General features: G+C 38.3%; 1 protein-coding gene across 1 annotated transcript; it reads left to right on the plus strand.

Moving 5' to 3' along the window:
- Nucleotides 1-6273: 6273 nt before the first annotated feature.
- On the plus strand, nt 6274-24969 carry slco1e1 (solute carrier organic anion transporter family, member 1E1). Its single transcript, XM_088923484.1, has 15 exons — nt 6274-6320; nt 9420-9586; nt 10709-10850; nt 13161-13293; nt 13632-13759; nt 15449-15595; nt 15897-15995; nt 17050-17292; nt 17592-17756; nt 18070-18265; nt 18895-19060; nt 19897-20081; nt 21726-21790; nt 23830-23947; nt 24530-24969. The coding sequence occupies exons 2-15, from the start codon at nt 9485-9487 to the stop codon at nt 24801-24803; spliced, it is 2163 nt and encodes a 720-aa protein (XP_088779610.1). The 5' UTR covers nt 6274-6320; nt 9420-9484; the 3' UTR covers nt 24804-24969.
- Nucleotides 24970-25125: the final 156 nt, after the last annotated feature.

Consider the following 25125-nt stretch of genomic DNA (forward strand, 5'->3'; position numbering starts at 1 on the left):
TTTTTGTAATTTCTTAGCACTTTAATCAACCATTTTAGATTTTATTTAAAAATACACAGAATGGGTCACATTTAAAAAATGAAAGAAAGGATAGAAATGAGAGGAAGCAGCAATATGGACAAGCAATGAAATGGACAATGTAAGGATATACAGTATATAAAAGCATATAATTTAAACACTATGTTTTTAGTGTTATGTCTTCAGGGCAGCATTGTAGAGAAGCAGTTAGGGTTCTGGACTTATAACTGGAAGACTGCTGTGAAGTTCAAATGTCACACTGTTGTACCCTTGAGGAACGTACTTCATCTGACCAATCTAGATCTAGACTTGTTCCAATACAATACCTTAAATTGGAACAAACATAATTAACTTTTAATAAAAGCACCAGTTAAAGTAATTACAAATATGAGGCACAGATAGTGTTACGGTATACTGTATTAAGTAAAGGATCCTATACAGAGAGTCGTGGACGTGGAGCAAGTTTCCTGAGGGAGTCCAGTAGCGAAGGTACCTAGATCGATATCCTGAAACCGTAATTGAGTTGGAATAACGAGATAAAATCCGGTAGGTCAGAAGTCCAAAAGGTAAAAGATCTCTTAGTAAAGTAACGAGAGCCAAGCTCCAAAACACAAATGGTTATCCAAATAGCCATGATCCGAAAGGGGTGGTCGAGAGAACATGCAAAGTCCAAAACACACAAGTACCGAACCGAAAATACTGAAGGTAGGGAAGCTCAAGTGCAGGGCAGAACCCAAAATACGTGCTGTCACACTTCAGTTACATAACCACCTCATGACAAACAACCTTTTCGAACCCCTCCGATCTGGCTTCTGTCAACTTCACAGCACAGAAACTGCCCTGGTCAAAGTCACTAACGATCTTCTAACAGCTTCTGATGCTGGTTCTCTTTCTATACTCATCCTTCTGGATCTCAGTGCTGCTTTTGACACTGTTGACCATAACATCTTACTTTCTCATCTTGAGACTGTGTTTGGAGTTAATGACACTGCTCTCAAATGGTTCAAATCTTACCTCACTGATCGCTGTCACTTTGTCTCTCTTAATGGGTACAGGTCTGAAATTGGTCTTGTTAAGTCTGGTGTTCCTCAGGGCTCAATACTGGGGCCCTTGCTCTTCAGCATTTACGTGTTTCCACTTGGTCAGCTTTTAAGATCACATGGCCTCAGCTTTTATTTTTACACTGACGATACTCAAATATACATCCATACCAAACCTGACACTGATGTGGCTGTCTTTATTCTATCTAATTGCATCTCTGACATAAAAATGTGGATGACACAAAACTTCCTTCATCTTAACTGCGACAAGACTGAAGTCATGCTTATTGGCACCCCCCATCAGCTTCGTAAAGCCAGTCCTGTAACCCTATTTGTAGATGGTTCTGTACTTGAGCTTCAATCAAAATTGAAAAACCTTGGGGTTATATTAGATTCTGGCTTAACATTCAACCCACATATGCAGCATACTGTCAAAACATCTTTTTTTCACCTCAGAAATATCGCTAGACTATGTCCTATGCTATCACTAACTGGCTGAAAAGCTGATCAACACATTCGTGTTCTCTCGAATTGACTACTGTAATGCTCTACTCTCTGGGGTATCTAAATCTACTCTGAACAAACTGCAGTATGTCCAAAATTCAGCAGCCAGAATCCTGAACAGGTCAAGTGCAAGTGTTCACATTACTCCTTGGTCCTTGGATCTATTAATTACAAACTACCAAAGGGGCTAGAAATTGTAAGTAATTCAGGTAATGTACTGTATTAGGAAAATGCTACACTCACACTGAGATGCAATTCCCCCACACAAACTGAAGTTATACAGTAACACTTCAAATGGGTGGAATGGCTTCCGCTCTTCTGTTCTTAAATCAAGAGATGTTGTGTTAAAAATGTATAATGCACAACTAGGTAATTTTCAGACATTTTTTTCACTACCGTACAAAACAGATAGCTCTGAACATAGGAAATTAAGAAAGGTAACAAACAAGAGGAGGCCATTTGGCCCATCTAGATTCTTTGATTGTAGTTGAAGATCTTATCCAGCTGTTTCTTGAAAGAAGCTGGTGTACCAGCTTCATCAACATGGCCAGAGTCAGTCCAATGGGATGTCCTAGACTGACAGGTTGAAGAACTGTAATCTTTTCAGTCTTGAACAGATAATTCTATGATGGAACCTGATTCAAGTATTGAATAATCAAAGGTATTAACTCAAACAAATGTCTTTAGAATCAAGAGTGAAACACAAACAAAAAGATACAAGTGGAAACTATGGGGGAGTGTATTTAAAACGGAGAATGGGAAGCACTTTTTTACACAACAGGTTTGGGTCTGAGACTGTAACAAGCTACTGTACCAAGCCATGTTGTTGAAGGAGCTTTCTATCAGGCAGTGACTGGATGAGAGCCCCACTCAAAACACTTTACAGGTAGTGGGGATCCCCTCCACCACCACCAATGTTCAGCCCCACCTGGATGATGCGACGGCAGCCATAGTGCGCCAGAACACTCCCCACACACCAGCTATCAGTGGGGAGGAGAACATAGTGATGAAGCCAATTCACATACAGGTTATTAGGAGGCCATGATTTGTAAGGGCCAATGGGAAATTTGGCCAGGACACTGGGATTACACCCCTACTCTTTTTGAGAAACGCCCTGGGATTTTTAATGACAGAGAGTCAGGACCTCAGTTTTACGTCTCATCCGAAGGATGGCGCCTTTTTACAGTATAGTGTCCCTGTTACTATACTGGGGCATTAGGACCCACATAGGCTGCAGAGTGAGCGCCCCCTGCTGGCCTCATTAACACCTCTTCCAGAAGGAAACTGATACAGAAGGTACTGATCAGGCTCACACCTGCTGAGCTTCAGTGGGTTGCCAGTTGTGAGTTACAGGGTGATATGGCTGCTGAAAATCTCCCTCTGCAAACCCAGATGACACAAAATAAATGAGAGCCTATCTCCCGTGTCTAAAAATACATCCACCAAGCAGGAAACGTAATTTTTCACTCAGGTCGTTCCCTAAACAGAATAACAAGCTCTCTTTAGCAGGTTCAAATATAGAAATCCAATCAAATCTTTTTGGATGATCTCAAGGAAGGACCTCTTTGTCTCCTCTCTCTCTTGTGGTCTCTCCTGTGGTCACTATCCTTTTTACCCTGTTCTGCCTTGATCTTATATCCTACACTTTTGACACTTTGAATAATTTACCCAGCACTTAATTAACTAAGGTAATCAGTGTGTTTCACACCCACCACAACTAAGTAAACATCCTTTGGTTTGAAACTCTAGGATCTCTAGGAAATAGTGACACTAATTAGAAGATGCCTCCATTGTCACCTACCTCAGCCTGTAACAATGTCACTACTGAAATACTCTTCTGATGGCAAAATGGTTAATTCTCTGATACCTTAATATTGTAGCATTTCACACCCCTGAAAACTGACTTTTTGCCTGTGATCTTTACACTTCAACATGCTCATTCTTTCCTCTTCTTCCTCTTATAAAAGCAGAGGAGGTTTCCATTCTCCCTGTTTGTCCCTGTGTCCAGTGTCCAGTAGATGATCTATATCTCTTGTCTTTTTCAGTCTTTTCAGCTGTCTCTCTACAGTGAGTAATGCATCTTTCCACACTACCATCACTGTCACGAGGAAACACTGAAGCTTTCCACGATAATTTAATATTGTTATATTTTATTTAATTCGGAAAACGGCAAAAAATAGCCACCAACAACAATTCTGACATCTAAAAACAGACCAGGTAGTGTTCATTTGCTTTCTAAAAAGATCTTTACATAATTTGAAGAAACCATGAGTGTTGCATGAGCTTCAAAGCAATAACTATAAACGCAATCCAGTGAGTGTTAGTCTAACACCTTGAATTAGAATTAAACCTCACTGTGCACTACAGTATGCACTGTACCCAACATGATCACTGACCAGCACTGTCATTTCCTCAGCCAGGTGACTTAAACCTAAGAATTAAGTACTCCCTTTTTGTTCTTCTGCTTGATTGGACAGTATTAGATTTAGACCGAACTGCATTTATAAATAAAATAATGCTGGGAAGCTTATTAGAAAACAGTTTAGAGGGCAATGTTCTTTTGGCAGCAATTCATTGTGGTGCTGTCAGTGATACCAGCATGAGTCCAACTCACAAATGATTACAGAACAGATTAAAATTCTTTTTCATCTTCTTTATGCGGATAGCACCACTGTAAACCCAACCTCTAATATCACAGATGTTGTTAATAAATGTAAGACAGAATCTTTTCTATTGTCTTGAATGATTGATTTATTTACAATCTAAGCTTTTACTTTTCACCATCAAAATGCTTTGGAAGTATGTTTTTGCCTTGAAAGTCAAAGACCACTTCATAAAAAAAATGTTCTTGTAGCAGTAAGACTGCATTTTTTAACAGTAAGGCAGTAATAACTCCAGAGTTCCTGCCGTCTGTTAAGTAGATTAACAGATATTGCATTCACATGCTTTTACCTAAAAGCATTTCAAATAGTCATGTAATAAAAAGGGAATTTTATTGCACACAATAAACAAACAAAAATGTGATATTGTTCACATGCACTGTAAACATTAAGGTGCAAAATGAATGGACAGGAACACTATCAAGACAAGGCACACTACAAGTAAATCATGAAGAAAAATATATAGCAAATCATAAACTATTTCACAAAATAAATTAAAAAACATCTTGGTTTCTGCTATGAAACTGCACTGCATCATCAATATCCATGTCTTACTTTTGCACAGGATAGAATGATACTTGCACTGCTTTCTTTTTATTGCGTTATCCATTTATGTAAGATTCTTAAAATAATCCTTTTCAATCCTTCCTGCTCCCTGGAAGACTACAACTTTTATGAAACAGAAAATCAGTGTGTGCATGAATTAAATAAAAGCCTTTTTAACAGCAAACAAATCGGTTAAGAAAAATCTTTAATCTGTGCTCTTTAATCGTAACATTTAAACATGTTTTCAGAGCAAAGCCGCTTTCGGCATCTGAATGTCTGTACCACCCGGTGTCGACCCTGCTAATTAAAACACATTCTTTCCCAGTTCTGAACTGTTTCCAATTTTGCTACTGATATTTTGTGTTCGGAGAGCCCCTGCTAGAACTGCTTCCACTATAAAAAGTGTTATTCAGAAGTGCCTTTAATACTCCATTTTTTCACTATTCCAATGATAATAATCCAAATGAGTACTCCACAGCACATGTCACTAAAAGTTTTTAAAAGTGAAGAAATACTTTGCATTCTATTTGAGGTGAACCCTTTCTCTACATATAATGTGATTTAAGAAGTAATTCAGAATTAGGAAGCACCTGCTGATGTTCATATATAATTCCTACAGTAATGCACTAACATTTAGAATTCTGAAAAACGTATCACGTTTAAGGTTATCCACACTTTGTTGCGCAGGGTTTATCAAGCTTTAAAGTAGTTCTGGGACTTGAAAAGAGGGAATTTCTAATCTCTGTCTCTAGCAGTGGCTGCTCCTTATTTTTTTCTGTTTTCCCAGCCCATTTTCCCTCTTCCTGACTCACAATAGGCCTTTCTCTTTGTTTGTGGTTTTCTGAGACATGTTGCTACAGAGTGGTCCAAGAAATCGCCCGTACTGACTGCAGAAGAGCTGCCTTGAATAGGAAATGAAGGAAGTTTGTTTTGGCACATTTTTGTCTCTCAGCTTGTGTCATGCCTTCTCAGGTACGTTTTCAGAAATTCATCAGTGGTGGAGGAAGAGGGTTTCCTGCTGTATATAAAGCGCTTTGGGATAGAAGGCACAGTACAACTGCAATGCATTATTAATAACTGGAAAAATATTTTAAACATTTCAGCCAGATTCCCTTTGTTCTGTATACTTCAGAGGTCTTATTATTTATTTTCAGAATCTGGAAACTAAAAAGAGTTCTGGAGGACTTGTGACTTAGTAAATAATATTAGAATATTATTTTTTAGTTGCTGATTTTAAACCATGTGGTCTGTGTGTCATTGTTAAGTGGCAGGACCTAGGAGGTTTGAATGTGAAAATATGAGGCAACACGTGTGTGTGCAAAGGTAAACAAAATCCTCTCAGATAATTTACTTAAGAAATGAGAAAGTACAAGCTGATGTTTTCACCGATGAATTAAGGGACAGTGTTTTTTTTAGTTTGCTTTGCAGAGCTTATGTCAGTAAATAGTTAATAATTAGAGTCAGATGAAGCATACTGCGAAGTATCTGAGCACTAACCTTGAGTATTTGAAGTAAATGACTGGTCTCTTTCACTACTGCTACTTGCTAAAAGGTAAGGTGTTTTTTTATATAATCATGGCTTTGAAGATATATTGGTAGTGTCAAAAAGTGTACTTTTATCATTCAAAAGATGCAAAAAATAACCACTGGTTTATTGTGACTTAATTCAGAAACTCAGAAATTTTAGCTCCAAATTTTGTTTCTGGGAAGTGGTTTTTTTTCTGTTGTTTAGAAATTAAGAGTAACATATTTGTTACAAGTATGACAGATGATAACCTTTTCAGTGGTCCTGTTTACAACTGAAAAGAAAACAAAATGTTTCTAAATCTACTTTTAAAAAGTAAAGGCATTTTACATGCAAAACTTTTTAGAAGACTGGTTTAGTTTAAATCAACCAATCACTAAACAGATCTTTTCTGTTAAAGTATTTTCATTTGTATTAGTGTCAATATGATTTAGGTTAAAGTAACCTAAACAAATTATATTTCAGCACACAATTTAGTACTTTTATTTATTCACTTAAAGTAAAGATTGTTTTGTAAAACAATTGGAGGACAAAAGTCTGTTAAAATGTGTAAGTGCATACTTGTGCTTGTAACAATTTTCTAGGTTTGTACAGTATGTCAGTCAGGAAAGAACAATTTTTTAAAGCTCTGAGTTCTAGACATTTTGGGTTGTAAAACTGAACTGAACTTGTTGCCATTCATCTCCCTCAGTTTAACAGTTTCACAATATTACAGCATGTGAAACAATTTCATCATGTGTGTTGCAATTCACTTTGTTAACCATATTGACAACAGCTCCATCTATATAAAGCAGGTGTTTTTTTTCACTAATGTATACCATTTTGAGGAGAAACTAAAAGAAATATGACCCATTCTCTCATAGATATATATTTGTTCATAAATATCCTTTCATTATCTTTGAAAAATACAAAATTTGTGTAACAATAAATCATTCAGTGATTTGCAATGAATTGAGATAACAAGTAAAACCTGAAAATAAGCTCAGTAGAAAATGTTCTTGATAAAGAGAGGTTCTTGGCAGCATAAAATCGATTTTTTTCACCTTCTGATCCATGTGTAAACAATACTGCCATGCAAATGTTCTGTGCTTTGTGTAAAAGTGTAAAGGAATCAAAACTAAACAAATCTTCTGAAAAAACAAAGTACATAAAGGAAAAACATCAGAACACATGGGTAAGCTGTCCTTTTCCAGGGAAACTACTCAAACAGGTTTCACTACAGTGCCAAGAGTCAGGGGGTGCAACTAGAGGTGACTCAAATTGGGGTCAGTTCCTGGTCATTTGTCTGTCCATTAACAGTGTCCGCAGGTCAGCAGTTGCCCTTGTCAAGACCCACCTTTTTTTCTTTCATAATTCAAAAGATTTAGATAAGGTTTAAAGTCAGTATTTAAGTATTTAAGGTATGTATTAACTATGCATACTCTGTAAAATAAAATAAACACTATTTGCATCCTGTGTCCATTTCTGTGTGGGATTGACCTATATTCAGCCTAATTATGCACTTTTAAAGGTATGTAATGGTGTTTGCCTATCACGTTTCATGGACACGAAAGCAGTGTAATCCATATAATGGAGAGATATTTGGTCATTATGGTTTTTTGTTTTCAGACCTGAACGCCCTTAGTGTCTACTGAATGTGAAACCTTGTTAGCAACACAGATCCATTGCCTTTCTTTAACAGTTATTTATTTAAATAATAATTACATATTTCAATAAAAGTAATTCACCATTTATCATTTTGAATTAAATTGATATAGTTAGCAACTGACCTAGAATATGTGTTCTGGAGTAAAAAAAAAAATCTATTAAAGAATCTTCTGGCTTTTGAATAATGAACATACCAGTAGTACCGGGGAAAAAAATGGAAGTCTAGACTGCTACTTAGAAACAGATGAGAAGCTGAAGACTCAGTGCAACCGCAGTTTTCATTAGAGAACCATGATGACTCCCATTGTTCAAATTCTTCCCTTTTCTGTTTTTGCCATGCTAATTAAGATAAAAATGCTTCCAAAGCTGAGAAGCCTTTGTTATCTCCCAAACAATGGGTTTGGAAAAGTGAATAGCTTTTTGCCAGACTACTGTATGGAATATTTCTGTCACAAACAGTCCTGCCCACTTTCATGGACACATGTTATTTTGTTCTTTATCTGTAAAACTACTGATCGCCTTTGTAATGGTTTGTCTGAATGATTAGAAACAATGGAAACCTAACTGGCAATTTGTGGGTTCAAAACCTACTGTAGGTGTGACACTGTTGTTATACCATTGAGCAATGTACTTTACACAAACTGTTCAAGTGAAATATACATCTGTATAAATAGAACAAGTGTAAGCTGTTTTGGGATCAGCAGAGCGGTGCAGTAGTTATTATTGCTGCCTTGCAGTGCTGGGGCCCTGGGCTCAGTTCTGGACCTGGGGTGTTATGTGCATAGAGTTTGTATGTTCTCTCCATGTTTGTGCAAGCTTCCTTCAGGTGCTCTGGTTTCCTCACACAGTCCAAAAACATACAGATAAATTAATGAGTTTCTGGGAAAATTGACCCTGGTGTGAGTGTGGGTATGCCTCTGTTTGTGTCTGTGTCTGCCCTGCAATGGACTGGCGTCCTGTCCAGGGTGTACCCTACCTTGCGCTTGTTGCTTGCTGGGATAGGCTTTGGATGATGATCAGCCAAATAGCTTAGTTAATGAATTAAGTTAATAGAGAAAAAGCAATTAGCCCATCTATCTAATTTAGTTGCTTGTAGCTACAGTAAGTGATCTCACTTAGTTGTTTTTTTAAACAACATGGGTGGGTTTTTTGTTCAAGACCCCAAATGCTTCAGATTTTATGTACTTTCAAAATGCCTCACGAAGGTGTAAATAAATCTAATATATAGCATGAAGATGTCACATTGTGAAGTACATGTAGCACCAACAGCTTGATGCTGTATGCACTTTACTTGTCTGACATTTACCATTCTACGCTGGTGATACTGACCATGCAGCCACAGTCAATATTTTTTTTTTCAAAGGAGAAAGTAACATTGCAAATGAATGAGTCCATTCCTAGAGCAGGTGACATTAATCTTACATGGGCTGCGATGCACAGATGTGTTAAACCTAATGACCTAATGTTTCATATTCTTAGTAGGTATTTTGAAGGTGGCACTAGGGAAGAATACGTCACACAGACACTGACCTCTGGGAAAGAAAATGGGTAGCACTTCAGGACTGGAGGGTGAAAAGCTCACCAACAAAGAAAGGATTTGCAACACAGACATGAAGACCAAAACAGCCTGCTGTTCAAAATTAAAGGTACAGCTCTGTGAGAAAATAAACAGGCAATGACATTTATATGATTCCCTGCCAGCAGGGAGAAGCCAAAACAGTGATGCACTTTGTGCTGAACTGCAAGAAATACTCCAGGATTAGACAAACATTCCTCCCTAAAATAATGAATAGAATACCAGTGTTCCCTCACCTGCAAGAATCAGAACAGCATCTGTCCTCCTGGGGGATCTGGGGGGGGGGGGGGGATTAAATAGAGCTTGCAACCCAGTATATGATCTCCTGTCACAGCATGAGGAACAGAAAATAAGCCTGTTTCACTATAAGGTCTTTGGAATGTTTTGTTAATTGTTTCTGCTTTGGTGACATTGTAATTCATCGGTCATGCCAACAAAGTTCTTAGAATATGAATTCATTAAAAATCAACCAATTTTCAACTTTAATGTGCTGTTTCATGGTGAGTGCCATTCTAGAGATCCCAAGCTACAACAGGTCACCGTGAAAATGCAACATAGTGAATATACAGAATGAAGGGTAAATGAATATAAAAAAAACTAGCAGACATAATTTAAATTATTCTGAAAATCTAGAAAAAAAATCTGAAAATCTATATCTAGAATATACAGAATGAAGACCTGCAAGAAGGCCTTCACAAGAAAACGTATTTTTCATTAGGAAAAAAAAATCATCCGAGGCATGTTGATTTCTATTTTAAAAAGAAAGCTCTTGATGCTTTTAACAAATCATGACTTTTGACAAAGCATGTTTGATTCATTTTTATGTGCAAGATGATCTGGCGTTTCATATACAGGATGCTGTGTGGGGAGGCTCACAGCAGAGACACAGGTTCTAGGAAGGTTCCTGACCAAAGACACATCCCGGGACAAGTCTGAGCTCAAGAACAACAATCACCATTAAATGATAAATAATAATCAAAAGGCTATGCATTATTTTGCCCCCTGTTTCCTAGACACAGAAGCCAAATCATCATTATTGTCTCCATACCTATGACAGTTGGTGAGCAGAGAGCGCTGAAGAGCAATGTTTGGCCTTCATTTTCATGTCCCACTGACCCCCGCCACCTCAGTAAATAAACCCAAACTGCTTGTTGCTTGTGTGCTTTAATGGTCTTCTCTTGCTGTTTCCTAGATGTTCATTGTGGCACTGTCCTTTGCCTATTTTTCCAAAGCCTTGTCGGGTACATACATGAAGAGCTCCATAACACAGATAGAGAGAAGATTTGACCTCTCAAGTTCCCACATTGGACTCATTGATGGAAGTTTTGAAATGGGTAAAAAGCTTAATTTCTTTTTTCTTCTTCAGAATGATTATGTATTTTAAAAAAGCTGGACAGCAGGCCGAATCTAAATGACAATAATACACCCAGTCCCCGAGTTATGTAAGACATGACTTATGCAAATTTGACTTTATGTAAGAATCTCCCTCATAAAACTGCTGAGTTAGGGAAACTTTACTTTATATATGTAAAAAGCAAGTAAGTATCTTCTGTGGATGAATAGCGTGGAGTGAGCTTAATGCAGTCTCCATGCCCACCAGGGCACCCTTTTACACTCAATTCTTGCTTAGTTGTTGTGCATGTGTGGCACTGTCTGTGTGTTATTGTCTCACAATTTTTCTCTGAAAAGTCTGAGCAACTCATGCTACAATCATGTGTAATTATCATTATAATTCACAACTTCCGAGAGATATCTCTCACACTCCGCGTTGCTAAAACTTTGCCCTTGCCACTTCCGTCTCCTCCAAGACAGGACAGGAGTCAATTTCTCACCTTTTTTTCAAAACCAGGCAGTTCTCAACCTCAAGTTCTCCATGGAAGACAACCGGCTCTCTGTACTTGTTTTCGGTTGTCATCAACCCTCCCTGGAAGTCTGATTAGATGCAGACACTTCATTTCCAGTTCCTCCCTTTCTCTCTTCTCCCAATCCCACTCGCTCTGCTCTCTTCCTTCCCCTCCTTTTTCTTTCCATTTATGGTTAAATGTCCAACTCACTACACCTCTGACCCCATTCTATGTTTGTTGTTTTATTTCTCCTCTTTCCCTAATCCTTCTTTTCACTCTCCACATTGGACACTTGCTCTGCCCTGGTTTCAGAGTGTTTTTTCCACAGCCTTTGCCCTCCCTGGTTCCCTTGCTTGCTGCAGTAGCAGCACAGGCTGCTATGGCGATGGGTTCCCCCCCACTTTACACTCCACAGTTGGCACCCTGCTCCCACTCCAGTACGGTTCTCCTGTTCTCAAGTCGCCACACCTTTTCCACCTTCCACCACAGAGTTCCAGTTTCACACAAATTAGGATTTGGTGGCTCCACTGCCACCTGTTCACTGACTTACATTCCTTCGTCTGCGTCATCGTCATCGTCACTCCACGCGATGGTGTACTTTCTCTAATGGTTTCCTGGGAACCTGGGGAACAGATCAACAAACTTGCTTTTTTAGTGTAGCTCGGTGTTCCAGAAATCTGCAACAGTGTTTTTGTGTTTCTGTTAGGGGGTTGTGACAGCTCTGATGGTCGGCCTCAGTCATTCAAGATAACACCAACATATTAAGTGCCCTATCCCTTTATATTTTTTATACCATGTTGAAGTGGGACATGTATATATCTCACTTATCCAGCATCGCAATATCACCACTTAAGCACATTGTGGAAGGTGTTGCTGGGGTCTGTTAATTTAGCCTTCAACAAAGGTTACGCTAAGATGTCATAAAGCTGACTTGCTTTAGCAGTCCCAGTGACTTAACGCTATATAGAAAAGACAGGAACAACACCCACAAACAGGATAAAGCAGACCAATGTCTGCTGCATATCAAAAGGACAGAACCTAAAGCAGGACAGAGTAGGACAAGAAGTAATTACATATCAAAGAACAGCACAAGTGCTCAGATTGTGAAACAAACTTATTTCTGACTATATAAGAGCTGGGAAACCCTTGTAGTTTGTCTGTTCTGCGTGGCACACCCAGCGCGCATTGCTGGACTCATTAAGATCAATAAAACTGAATCTGCGCAAGACTGTGTCCTGCTCCTCCTCTAATGTCCTGCTCATTATAATTTGACCAAACTACTGATCTTTATATATGCAGTATGAGGGGACCCACTTCATCCACAACTGAAGTTCCGGACACACCCGGGTCACACACAGTAGCCATTACGTACCAGCATTGCCACTACACAGCAGATCAGGCACAAGAGAGAAATCACATCACAAAGGAAACCTTTGGGGATGCCAGATCATACAAGCCAAAGTTAGAATTTAACCAAGACAACAGGACAATGAAGTTAACATCCCCACCCTTTCAAATAATATATCTTTGAGCAGATGATTGTAATACAGTAGTATCTTTATAATAAGATGTCATAAGTAATAAGTATTCATTGCACTATGGTTTATATATATATATCAGCTTTAAAGTAATATGTAGAAAAGTATCTTTTAGATAAGTTCATAGTTATCCAAATACTGATTGTACAAGAGTAATATTTAAGTTGTGCACAAAGCCTTGGTTTGAAAGTTGAGGAATTCTTTAATTGCTTGTCTTTATAAGTTATGTGGGTTTGCTCATCTAAGTGTTTTAACTTGGCAGGTAACTTGCTGTTTCTAGCTGTTGTGAGTCACTTTGGAGCCAAACTGCACAGACCCCGGTTGATAGGGGCTGGCTGTCTGCTCATGGCCATTGGATCAGGCCTGACTGGGCTGCCACATTTCTTCATGGGACGGTAAACATGTACATATATACATATTTCCTCTGTACACGATTACAGGAGCAGTTTCACAACAGGACTCTTGCAAGTTAAGATTTTTTCAGATGATTAAATTGCCTACATCTTAGTTTGAATGTACAACATACAAATCTAAATCTGAATGATCACAAAGGGACAGTCTAAGTGCTGTCGTAAAATGGAATAGGAAAATGTTACAATTTTAGGAAAAGGAGATTTTCTGCATGCCATTGCTACAATAAATGTATAATTATTCATTAGCATCCAAATTACATAATTCTTATGAAATCTGATCGAATGTCAATTTCTGTTCTGATATATACTTCTTATTACAGCTATACTTATGACACTGTCATCCAAAGTGCATACAATGAAACCGGCAGCATATCTCCTTGCCTACTGTTCCAAAACCAGTCTGGGACTCTACAGGGGCCTGAGAAAGAGCCATTGAACCATAAAGCAGGTGTTGCTGATTTTTTAAATCTTCACATGTAACAAATTATGCATTTTAGTGTAATGCCAGGTCTCACCAGCAATCAAAGAGTAATTTTAATCACTTCTGCTTCTCTTTGGAAGTTCTACTTGTTTTTTGTCACCTTCACAGGTTGAAAATGCAAAGATTTACAGATTTAAAGATTAACAGAGTCCCACTCCTTTTTAAATTAATTTGCTAAAGTGCTTTCTTACAGAAGCTTATTAGCGCCAAGGAGCAAAAGCAATTATCTCGTTTATACCATACCTTTCTTTTTCCTTGTATTTTTTTCTGAATTGGCTTATTGCTTATCATGAAGATTAGGCAAAGTACCTTCAAGACCTTTAAAGACCAGAAAAAACTATAATTTCCAGACAATTTTTAAGTTCTGCTTAAACATCACAGTGTTGATGTGGAAACCCTACATGTTCAGCCTGTAGGGGTCTCTGTGGCTTTGGGTGTCAAACAGTGAATGTCCAGGACACATGGACCCTATATCTCAGGGTTGGAAGTCACACTACTCCTACATAGCAATTTGATATATCTCAAATTTGTTTTATTGTTTTGTTCACTTGAACATTTATAAGTACGTCTATTTAAATAAGGTAACAAGCATGACAATGTTACCTTTTGGAGAAAAGTTCACAAAAAGGAGCATGCGGTATGCAGGGTGCAAGGCTGCATACAGTCTTGGCAGGACTGGTGTCCTATAGCCTGGGTAGAACACCTGGACATACCAGGACATGCACACAAGAAGCTCAATTTACAGACGATAATTGATCTGCCAATTATGTTTTTGAGAGATGAGAGGAAACTACAATACCAGAGAAAAAAACATGGAAACAAGGGGAGGGGATGCAAAACAGAAAGCCACCCAGAATCTTGCCAGGCACCAGATGTGCCAAGGCAGGTGCCCTAACCACCGTGCTACCCTGCTGCTCTACTTTCTATGTGCTTTAAATGAAAATCCATCAGATCATCTACATTTGTGTCATGTTTCCTGCGGTTTCATGCCACAGCACATGATTAATAAAATTAGTGCATCAAATGATGCAGAGTCATGGAAATAAAGTGAACAGAATTATTTCTTGAAATCAAGAGAGGCCTTGCCAGAACTGTGCAATTTACAGATGTATTTTTATTTAATTATTCAAGGTTATAGCCCCCATACTATAAAATGTCTGTCTGTGCTAACTGGAGGATTCCAGTGGCTGAGAGGTGACCGGAGGCTGAGTCTGAAGTGGGCACCCAGCGTTAGGAGATGTGTCTGCCGGCTTGGTCCAGATGGTGCCTGGAAAATGGGTTTCATCCTCTTCCAGGCGCTGCCCTGGAGGACCGACGGTGCTTGTCGAGACCAAAGACCTGTCGCTCCCCCTGGTCTGACGCGCTTTTGCTCTTGGGTCTGTAACAGCACCAGGAGTGGCACTGGTCATGACAGTTAGTGGTTAGGTTCAGAATCTGAGAGTACACAAACAAGCTGCCACCTCCTGCTGTGAATTTTATCATGGGGGGCTCAAGAAGAATCTATAATATTGGGATCAGCTCTGAAGTAACCAGATATTATGGACCAAGTGATCACATCTCACACATTTCTTACATTCCCAAACACATTTCTTATGTCCCCAAACGTCTTGAATTGTGATGCCTTGTTTGCGTTTCTCTCACTGTCACTAAATGCAGGGTGTGGAAAAGAAATCGGATCCAACATGTGGGTGTATGTGTTTTTGGGGAATGCATTACGTGGAATCGGAGAAACGCCAATCACACCTCTGGGAATATCGTATATTGACGACTTTGCCAAAGCAGAAAATTCTGCTTTCTACATTGGTACGTTTCTTTGTTCAAGCAAAAACTCTTAGAAATCCAAATTTGCTCTTAATTCTATAAGAGGTGTAGTAGATGAGTAATTAAGACTTGTTTTTATTAGGAAATAGAAAGAAAGCTTCACTTATGTTACTTCATATACTTTAAGGTTTTGTATCAAGAGTCAGTAAGCTATTGAAATTCAAAACTTCATTGAAAATGTGAGCTTGGATAATTAATGTTGGTGCAGGTTCATGTTTTAATTTCTGTTTTTCCAGTACTATTTCTCTAAGTGTAATTCAACTTTCTGAGTTTTATTTTACAGCTTGTCTACAAACAATTTTTCTTCTCGGCCCTATGTTTGGTTTCTTACTTGGATCGCTGTGTGCCAAACTGTATGTTGATATAGGATTTGTGAATCTGGGTAAGAGAATCATCTAATACTCCATTAAGCTAATAAGTTTTGTAGACTATGTGTCCTTCTACTATTAATTGTCACACAAAAAATCTCACTTGTGGGTGTTTGTGATTGATCATTGGCAGAACTAAAGTTTGATGTGAAAAACGACCCATATTTAAAAAAATATAAAAATGCTCTAGTTGTTACAGTCAGAGCTGTATTTATCAGTGAAAGGTGGTTCTACTACATTAGCACAGGACTTGAGTTTTGTAGTTTCACTTTCGAAACTGAATTGTATTTAGGTACCAACACAAAAACAGGTAATTCAGTTGGGTTAATGCCCAAGGAATTTAATTAACTCTATTGAGGAAAAAGGTTTAAATAATTTCCTTTTATAAAAAACCAGACAAACAGTACTTAAAAAAGTGGACAAGGTCTAAACTATTACAGAACATTTGGATTATTCATCTACTCTAATTCCATTCTAATTTATAGACAAACATTCAAATGCAGATTAAAATTACAACATTCAGTATAAAAAAAATATGCAAATATAATCAGTGTGAAAAATATGAAATGTAATCTAACATAATAAATTATTCCTTAATTTATTTTTCCATTATGTGAGTTACAGTAGCAAATTTTAATACATTTAGGGCTGTAGCCTGGAAATATGGTTTCTAGAAATTATTCTATGATGAGCCTTATATACCATGTATAAAAATACTTAAGATTTTTTGTTTTAAATGAGTGTACCATAGTTTTAACTGCATACTCCTACTGTACATGGCCAGTTTGTCCTTTGTTATGAAAGTCAGGTTAAGAATTGCTCTCCTGTTCTCCTATTAATAATCACAGCATTTCCAAAAATAAAATATTAAGAAATAATGAAAAATCAGTGCATGATAACATACTTATGTAAAAATGACAGCAAATATTAATATTATAAGGATAGTTATGTAAACGCTATCATTAGTAGTCATGTTGTTTTTTAAAAATAGTGTTTATACTTACACCCCTGCTGAGATGCTGTGCGCTGGATAATAAAAAAAATGACTTTCTGCTTTCCTCTTTCCAGACAGTGTGACTATCAGTCCGAGAGATGCCCGCTGGGTTGGCGCTTGGTGGCTGGGGTTTTTCGTGTCATCTGTCATCATGCTGTTTGCTGGCATTCCATTCTGGTTCCTGCCCAAATCATTGCCAAACCCAGAGGAGGAGAAGGAGAATGCTGGGAAGCAGGAGCAAGCAGGGAGCGAGAGTCTTCAGTCGCAAGATGTGAGCGGAGGCACCCCATCTGTGAAGCTCGTCGATATAGCCAGAGGCAAGGAAGCTTTCTTGTTCTTCTCAGACTCTTTTGTTCTTCATGTTGTGAATAAAAACAACAGCTTTGGCACTGCAGTCCCAATACCTTTAGAAGGCACTGCGCTGTATATTCCGGGTCTTGTGAATGACATGCACAAACTTGCTCATTTTATTTATGATGTGTAAGTGAATTTATAATTACAGAATTTGGAAGAATTTGGCCTTACCCAAGTGTAGAATCGTCTTGAAGTACATTGCTGAAAAGCTTTCAGTTAATTTTGCGTGTCCCACAAACTCTGTTTTTTTGTCCCACATCAGGCTTCCTGCCGTCACTAAAAAAGCTCTTGGGCACTCCAGTCTATTTCGTATTGGTGTGTGGAAGCATTCTGAAATTCAACTCCTTTATTGGATTGATCACTTTTAAACCCAAATACATGGAGCAGCAGTTTGGACAGTCTGCCTCAAGAGCAAACTTCTTCATAGGTAAGTGCTCGTCTGCCACACAGATCGATTCTCACCAAACAGTGTTCAATATTTACAGTGGGATGGTGAGCATGCTTTTGTTTTATTTTTAAATGTACTCGCTCTGAGTTTGTTTTCTGTGTAGTTTTGCATCTTTTTTATTAACTTGAGATTCCATTGTATGCTGTAAGTCATTTGTATCCTTCACCTTTAAACAGAAAAGGGGTTTTACATTTGTTTCTCTAGTGTCTTTTAAACATGCTACTTGTGGTACTTGATGCAATTATTTTGCCATTTCTCCACATATCTAATTCAATTTAATTATTTCCACTAGGGTTGCTTAATCTCCCAGCAGTGGCTACTGGGATATTTGTAGGTGGACTAATCATGAAGAAGTTCAAGATGAGTGTAGTTGCTGGTGCTCAACTCTCTTTTGCAGCTTCCTTTACTGCGTATCTTCTCTCAATGACCCAGTTTGGAATAAAATGTGAAAACACCCAGGTAGCTGGACTAACAGTCTCTTACAATGGGTAGGTACCTGTAACAGGAAAGCATGTGTTTAAAGTATCAAACATATGCTTTTATTTTCCCTAGTTTAATTTAAACAATAATTGCAGAGCAGCGCTTGATCCTATCATTCATCTAAAAGCTGGAACCTGGAGTTCCAATGGAGAATCCTTTTTAATCTTTCTCTTGCAGTAGGATCAGGTAGGGTTGTCCTCAGGCAATGTAGTTGATAATAAATTGAAGTCTTCAGCAGTGTATGCATCTGTCACAGGGTCAATCATGAGTCTCAACATGAAATCTCCCTCATATGAGGTTTGACTTTGACACACATAATGATACAAAGATCAATTCATTGATCTAGTCCACTGGGGTAGAGTTCTGATAGTTGGGTTTAGTAACACAAGGTTGCAGTATCAATACAATCACATGTCAAAAAGAGCTTGACGACACTGTCAGATGAATGAACTACTGCAAATGAACAAAAGATAATAAACTGCATTCTTTGTCTGCTTTTGTTTTCTTTTAATTTGGTTGCCCTGACCCGGAAAGCAAAGTGCAGATATCTCACATTAATTTCACGCTGACTTTTTTAACGCATGATTTTCCCCAATAGCACCAGCTCATTTTTTTCTTACTTATTGTTCCCCTGCAGAACCAGCCAGGTCTCAAACGACGACAGGATGTTGCTTTCAGATTGTAACAGAGGTTGCTCCTGCTCCCTGAGGGGGTGGGACCCTGTGTGCTCAGAGAGCGAGGTCACATACATGTCTCCATGCCTTGCTGGCTGTAAAAGCTCATCTGGATTTGGAAGAAATATGGTACCTTTTCTAGCTTACAAAAACCACAATATAAATACAGCTGATTAATGTAAGAGATGTGTTGTAGCCATAAATTGTAAAATCCATTCTGGCCTGTCACTGAAAACAAACTGCAGTACAAAGATCAAAAGGATATGTGCATATTAACTCACAATGTCCACACACTTTTCTTTTTCTGTTTGTTATACATTGTATATCCATTGCACAGTGCCTTGTGATGGATTTTATGATGGCCATAAAACTTGCTTTACAAATTAAAAGTTTGATTGATTGATGTTCCTGCTGCCACAATGTCAACTAACAGCCATAGCCGTATCCTAATTTAATTAGTGCTAAGCAATCATAGCCAAATGTTCTAATTTCATTAGAACTTAGAGTTGAGTTCAGTAATAACTTTATAACATTTATTATTCACTGGTCATGTGGCTACATGCAATACTGCAATAGCTCTCATAATAATTCAGCTAAATCAGTCAGACTTTGCCAAAAACCTTCTAGCTTTTATAAATGTCTACCAAGATCAATTGATAACCTGGGTCTTAACGAAGATCTCTTGTACAGTATGTAAAGAACACTAATCTGGATTAGGGTAAATAAAATGGTGGAGCTATTCAAAAAAGCATGCTTGCATCACATTTGCTTTGATATTGACTTTAACGGCTTATAAAAATGTACGTAATGATTTGATTTGGTTCTCAGTACTACTAATTTAACAAACAGAAAGCCTGGCATTCTAGTGTGGATGTCTCATTGTTAGAATTACTGTTAATATTATTACAATATGTTTTCTGCCTCATGAAACCTTGATTCATGTGATTCTTGGATCTTTTTTATAGGTGTTTCACAACTGCACCTGTGTGGCATCTTTTCCTCCCCCCTCTGGCAATCTGTCTGTTGTCGTGGGTCAGTGTCCCAGGAAAGAGGAATGCAGGAGAAGCTTCATCTTCTACATGGCGGTATCCGTCCTCAGCTCCTTCATAAACGCATTGGGGATCACTCCAGGGTACATGGTCATCATCAGGTACAGTAATGCCTCTCTGGACTTCACACTCAGGGGTGAACTAACTTGCATCTTTCAGTTCCTGCTGCCTTATAGAAGGCTGGTTCAACTAGTATTTCATACCTTAATTAATTAATATTTCATTAACTCTGCTTACCTAAATAATGAAGGATCAAGTACACGCATTGTCATCCAGCACAGAATGGTGACTTTGATGCCATGAATTCAAAAGTTGTGAAAGGAATATATGTAACATAAAAACCCTGGCTGGAGGACACCTAAGTGGGTTACCCAGAAAAAGTGCTTGTCTGAGCTCAGGTTGAGCTCCAAGGCTCAGACATTACCAGTTCAGTCCCAGGTCATGTTACTAGCCAACTGTGACCAGGGTTGCCTGACTGATAGTGTATGATGGGCTACTGCCTCTAGGCTAGGATTGGAATTACTCGGACACGATCGTGCTGCCTCTTGCTGAGACTGCGTCTCCCGTGACTTGGCAAGTGCTCGCACTGGCCTCACCGAGGTATAATCTCATCCCTGCAATAATGACCCTTGTCAGGCAGGACCAGTGTTGTGGTGGGAGCAAAAAAATGCAACAGCTTCCAGGCCCAGCTTTAATGAAGGCCCGGCAAGGAGTACAAGGTGACCGATGCCTCACAAAGTGAACAATGCATTAAGGGACCAGCTCCCCTCAAAGCATAAATTAAACAAGACAAAGCCCCCCCCCCACCCCCACCCAAATGAAAAACATGCACAAGGGTAAATGTAGCATTGGCTCTGCTGGGTGATACTGTGTTGCAACACTTCAAATGAGTCTATAGGTGGACATGTCCACCTGTCTCATTCTAAATTGGGGATGGGGGGGCACCAGTAGCTGCCAGAATCTTAAAACCGTAGGGAATTACAAATTGGGTGGGATTTTAAAAAATGTAACCCTAAAAATATGCTTGTGGGTCACATTTTGCAGGCTTTTCAGTAATTCTATTGGTATCATTATAATTGGGCTCTGATTAATACACATAGCTTTCATTTCAAACTCAATAGCTTAAACTTTTCTTTCAGGTTAAGGCTCACATACAGTTAAAGCAGAAAGAAAGAGGAACTCACTGAGCCCAACAGTGGCATTTTCTGAATTGCAGCTGTTGCTTAATACTGTTACTTTACATTGGATACTCCAGTTTTAGTTGTGTATAATTTACTGCATTCAACTGTGAAATAACATGTTTATAACATTTTTTGCTTTGGTGTATTGTAAAGTTCCTTATAGGGTGTGTCATGAAAGGTGCAATATAAAAACAAAACTTTCAAATATTCTCCCCTTTGCCACATAGTACTGTGCCTTCACACCCAAAAAATGTACTTGTTCTTCTTGTAAAATAAAGATTGTTATGCTTCTGTTAAAGAAGACAGGTGGTATACAGGTTTATTAAATGTCATGACAAACCCATAACATATTATAGTTAGTATAGTATAGTAGTATGTAGTAGTTTGATGATAATTACTACTTAATGTAAATCTTTTGAATGTTTGCTGTTTTGCAAAATTTTAAGAGCTTTGGGTGGTGCTTCGGTTTTTTTGTACACTTTAGATACATATGATAAAATGTGTTTCTTAAAAGTTATTGATATGTTGTTGGTTTTGTGGTTTCATTGTGCTGTCATCCTTCAGGTGTATAAAGCCCGAGCTGAAGTCCTTGGCTTTAGGAATCCAGACACTAATGATAAGAACTCTGGGTAAGTGACATTCCTCTCTGTTCATCTATATTCTGTAATCATAACTACCTTAAGTATCATGCTTTCTAGGGTTACTTAATATAGACACTTGGTGCTACTTCTTTTCATGGATTGATGGCTAAAATATTAATATTTATTATCATAGATTAATATTTAACTTGTTAAATTAATGTTAATTTAATTAGTATTTTGACAGACACTATTTAATCATTGCAGAGTTTTTTTTCTATAATATTACCATTGAGTAAGAAATCAGGCTTGTCATGTTAAGAATATAAGAACAAAAGGAAGTGTTTAAACCAATGAGATACTAGGATGGGAAGGCACTGATTGATCCAAGAATGTCATGCAGGACATTTCTGCAAGAGTCAGGAGATCGGCTTCCCTTTGTATAAAGTAGTACCCTCATAGTCTTATCTGAGGCTGTTTTTTGTTATTTTTTTAATCTTTCGAAGTAGTTCATTGTTTAAAGCCTTAAAATGCATCTGGTTGCTCTTCCCTGGAAGAGAGCAGCTTTTGTGTCTTTTCTATAAGATGGTAAATTAAAAAAAATGATTTAATTCAAGACTTGACAAATACCTGTTAGATGAAGAGCAATGCAAGCAAGTACAGATAGCAAAAACAAAGTACAGTACAGTAGGATGAGAAACAACATACTTGAAGAGGCTTCTTATGAAAAGTAAAATTCTAGGGGATATAGTTAAAAGCATAGGACTTAAATTAAGGGATGTTATGTTTGTGGAATTGTGGCATTGCAGCACTGGGACCCTGGTTTCAATTCCAGACCGGGAATGCTATCTGCATGGAGTTTGTATGTTCTCCCTGTGTTTGCGTGGGTTTCCCCTGGGTGCTCTGCTATCCTCTGATAGTTCAAAAACATATGGCTTCTGGGAAAGCTGGCCCCGATGTGAGTGTGGGCATGCCTGTTTATGGCTGTGTGTGTGTCCTGCAATGGACTGGTGTCCAGTCAGGGGGTCCTGCCTGGCACCTATTTCTTGCTGGATGGCACTTAAAGGATGGGTGGATGGGTGTCATATTAAAACTGTATAAAGCATTAGTCAGTAAGGCCTCATTTAGAGTACTGTATATATTGTTGGTCGCTACATTATAAAAACAATTTTGCTGCTCTGTTATCAGTCCAGAGAAGAGTAACCAATCCAGGCTTCAGGGAATATCCTGCACTGACAGGATGAAGGACTGTTTAAAGTCTTGAACAGAGAAGACTATCATGTAACCTGGTACGAGTATTCAAAATCCCCAAAAGCATTGAAAAATTCAACTCAGTTCATTTCTGCAGAATTAACATTGTTACATGGTACAAAACAGAAGGATCAAGCAAAAACTACATGAAAGCACATTTAAAACCAGGAACAGCCCCTACTTCTTTATCTCAAGGATTGTGAGGGTATAGAACAAGCTACCCAGCTGTTCTTTAAGCCAAGAGCATTGACTCTTTAAAGGTACAACTGAATGAGATCCTTGGATTACTTAATTTCTAATTACCAAAAGGGCTAGACAGGCCAAACTTATAGCCATTTTTATGTTCTTAATTATTGTATACCACAATCTAGAAAAATTGAATAAAAAAGAGCAGTGGTCCTAGTACAGATCCCTGGGGTCTCAATTAATACCTTCACCCCATTTCGAGTATTTAACCCTAATCTACGCTCTCTGTTCTCTGCTCATCAATTTTCAACCCAAGCATGTACAATAACTTGAATACCTTAAGAACTAATTTTTCTCCATGAAGCTACTCTCAAACCCTTCTTGCATTCATAAAAACTGTGTCTATTGAAATGTTTTTGGCACTACCAACACAACTCAAATACCAAATACCGAACGTTTTTATGAACTCACATAACCGAAGAAGATTTTTTTGTATTCCAGGAAACAATAGTACTCAAACAACTAATACTCCTATTTGCTCACTGTTTAAAATCTAAATAGCATTATACTGTATATGTGCCCACCGAGTGATTGAGTTGATAGAGAATGTTGCATTTCTGATTCTTCACTGTCCTTCACTGTCTCACCCACAGGGGGTATCCCAGCACCTGTGTATTTCGGAGCACTGATAGACTCCACCTGTTTAAAATGGGGAATTAAGAAATGTGGAGGGAGGGGAGCTTGCCGGATGTATAACTCCAACATGTACAGGTAAAAACGTCCACAGGCTAGCTGTACCTGCAGAGCCAAGAGCTTGATTGATCAAAGCTGAAAGGAGCTCTAGTTTAATGATGCAAGATTTGGTGTGCAGATCTGTATGGATGGTTACAGTGGCACAGTGGCAAGTAGGTTAGTGCTGTGCTGGTGCCAGGCCACTCACAGCTCTTGGCTTCTGCACTCTGCATGTTTTTCCTGTGTCCATAGAGGTCCAGGCACTCAGATGACAGCTGCTAGGTCAAAGGCATGCAGCCCTGGTCAACTGTATGGCATCATACTTTGTGTGTTTGTCTTTCCATGGATTTCTAGCCATTCAGTGTGTGTCCTACGAATTGCATATCATCTACCGATTTCAGCACTGGCATACTGTGACCCCGTCTTAAATTGGTTATTTAAAATGTATGTTTGTATTTACAGCAATTCTGTCAAAAAGCATGTTCGTTTATTAAATGAAGCATTAATGTGCCCCCCTAAGGAAAAGTTCCTGAAATGCTGATGTTAATAATGCCAAAAGAAGCAGAATTAAGGAAGCACTAACTAACCGTATACATCTTCTTAATGTCTCCTTCAAAACAGGCACGTATTCCTGGGACTGATAGCAAGTTTGAGTGGATTATCCTATTTTTTCACAATTGCAGAGATAGTGCTGCTGAGAAAGCAGTTTGGAAAGAAGAGGTTAAAAATAAGGGACACCGATAATATCAGGCGAGCAGAGATGGAGTTTGTGAATATGGATAACAAGATTCTGAGCTATGAAAACAAACTGTCTGACTGCCAGCACAAAGACACGAAGGCTGAAGACGGAGTTCAAGGACAGAGCACAGATACCGAGAACAACACAGCACCATGACAAAAGAGCTCTGAACTCACATTTCAAATCCTTCAAACAACTTTACACATTTTACCACAAAGTGTGCTAAGGAAAATGCTATTTTAAAAATGTTTTTTTTTTCTTTTTCAAATTATAAGTACAAAAATAAAGGATTTTCAGATGATTTCCAGTTTAGTGTGTTGTATATTTTACATAATCTTTTATCAAAAAACAAGTAACGCCTGCAAGAAAAAGATCAGGTCAGTTCCTGCCTATCATTGCTGAAATTCAAGTAGCAAAGACCAAAGATTTTCAGGATGGATTCTTGCAGACATGGAATCTGGAATCTGGCATTTTTTTT

Source organism: Atractosteus spatula, chromosome 8, assembly GCF_055471065.1.
Source record: "Atractosteus spatula isolate fAtrSpa1 chromosome 8, fAtrSpa1.hap1, whole genome shotgun sequence".
Taxonomy (NCBI): Eukaryota; Metazoa; Chordata; class Actinopteri; order Semionotiformes; family Lepisosteidae; genus Atractosteus; species Atractosteus spatula.

Bases quoted from the DNA above. Each gene is read 5' to 3' on its own strand.
- slco1e1 (XM_088923484.1), top strand. From the start codon at position 9,485: ATGGGTAGCACTTCAGGACTGGAGGGTGAAAAGCTCACCAACAAAGAA. The intron at 13,294-13,631 runs GTAAACATGTAC...TTCTTATTACAG, and splicing joins CCACATTTCTTCATGGGACG to CTATACTTATGACACTGTCA. The intron at 18,266-18,894 runs GTAGGTACCTGT...GTTCCCCTGCAG, and splicing joins CTAACAGTCTCTTACAATGG to AACCAGCCAGGTCTCAAACG.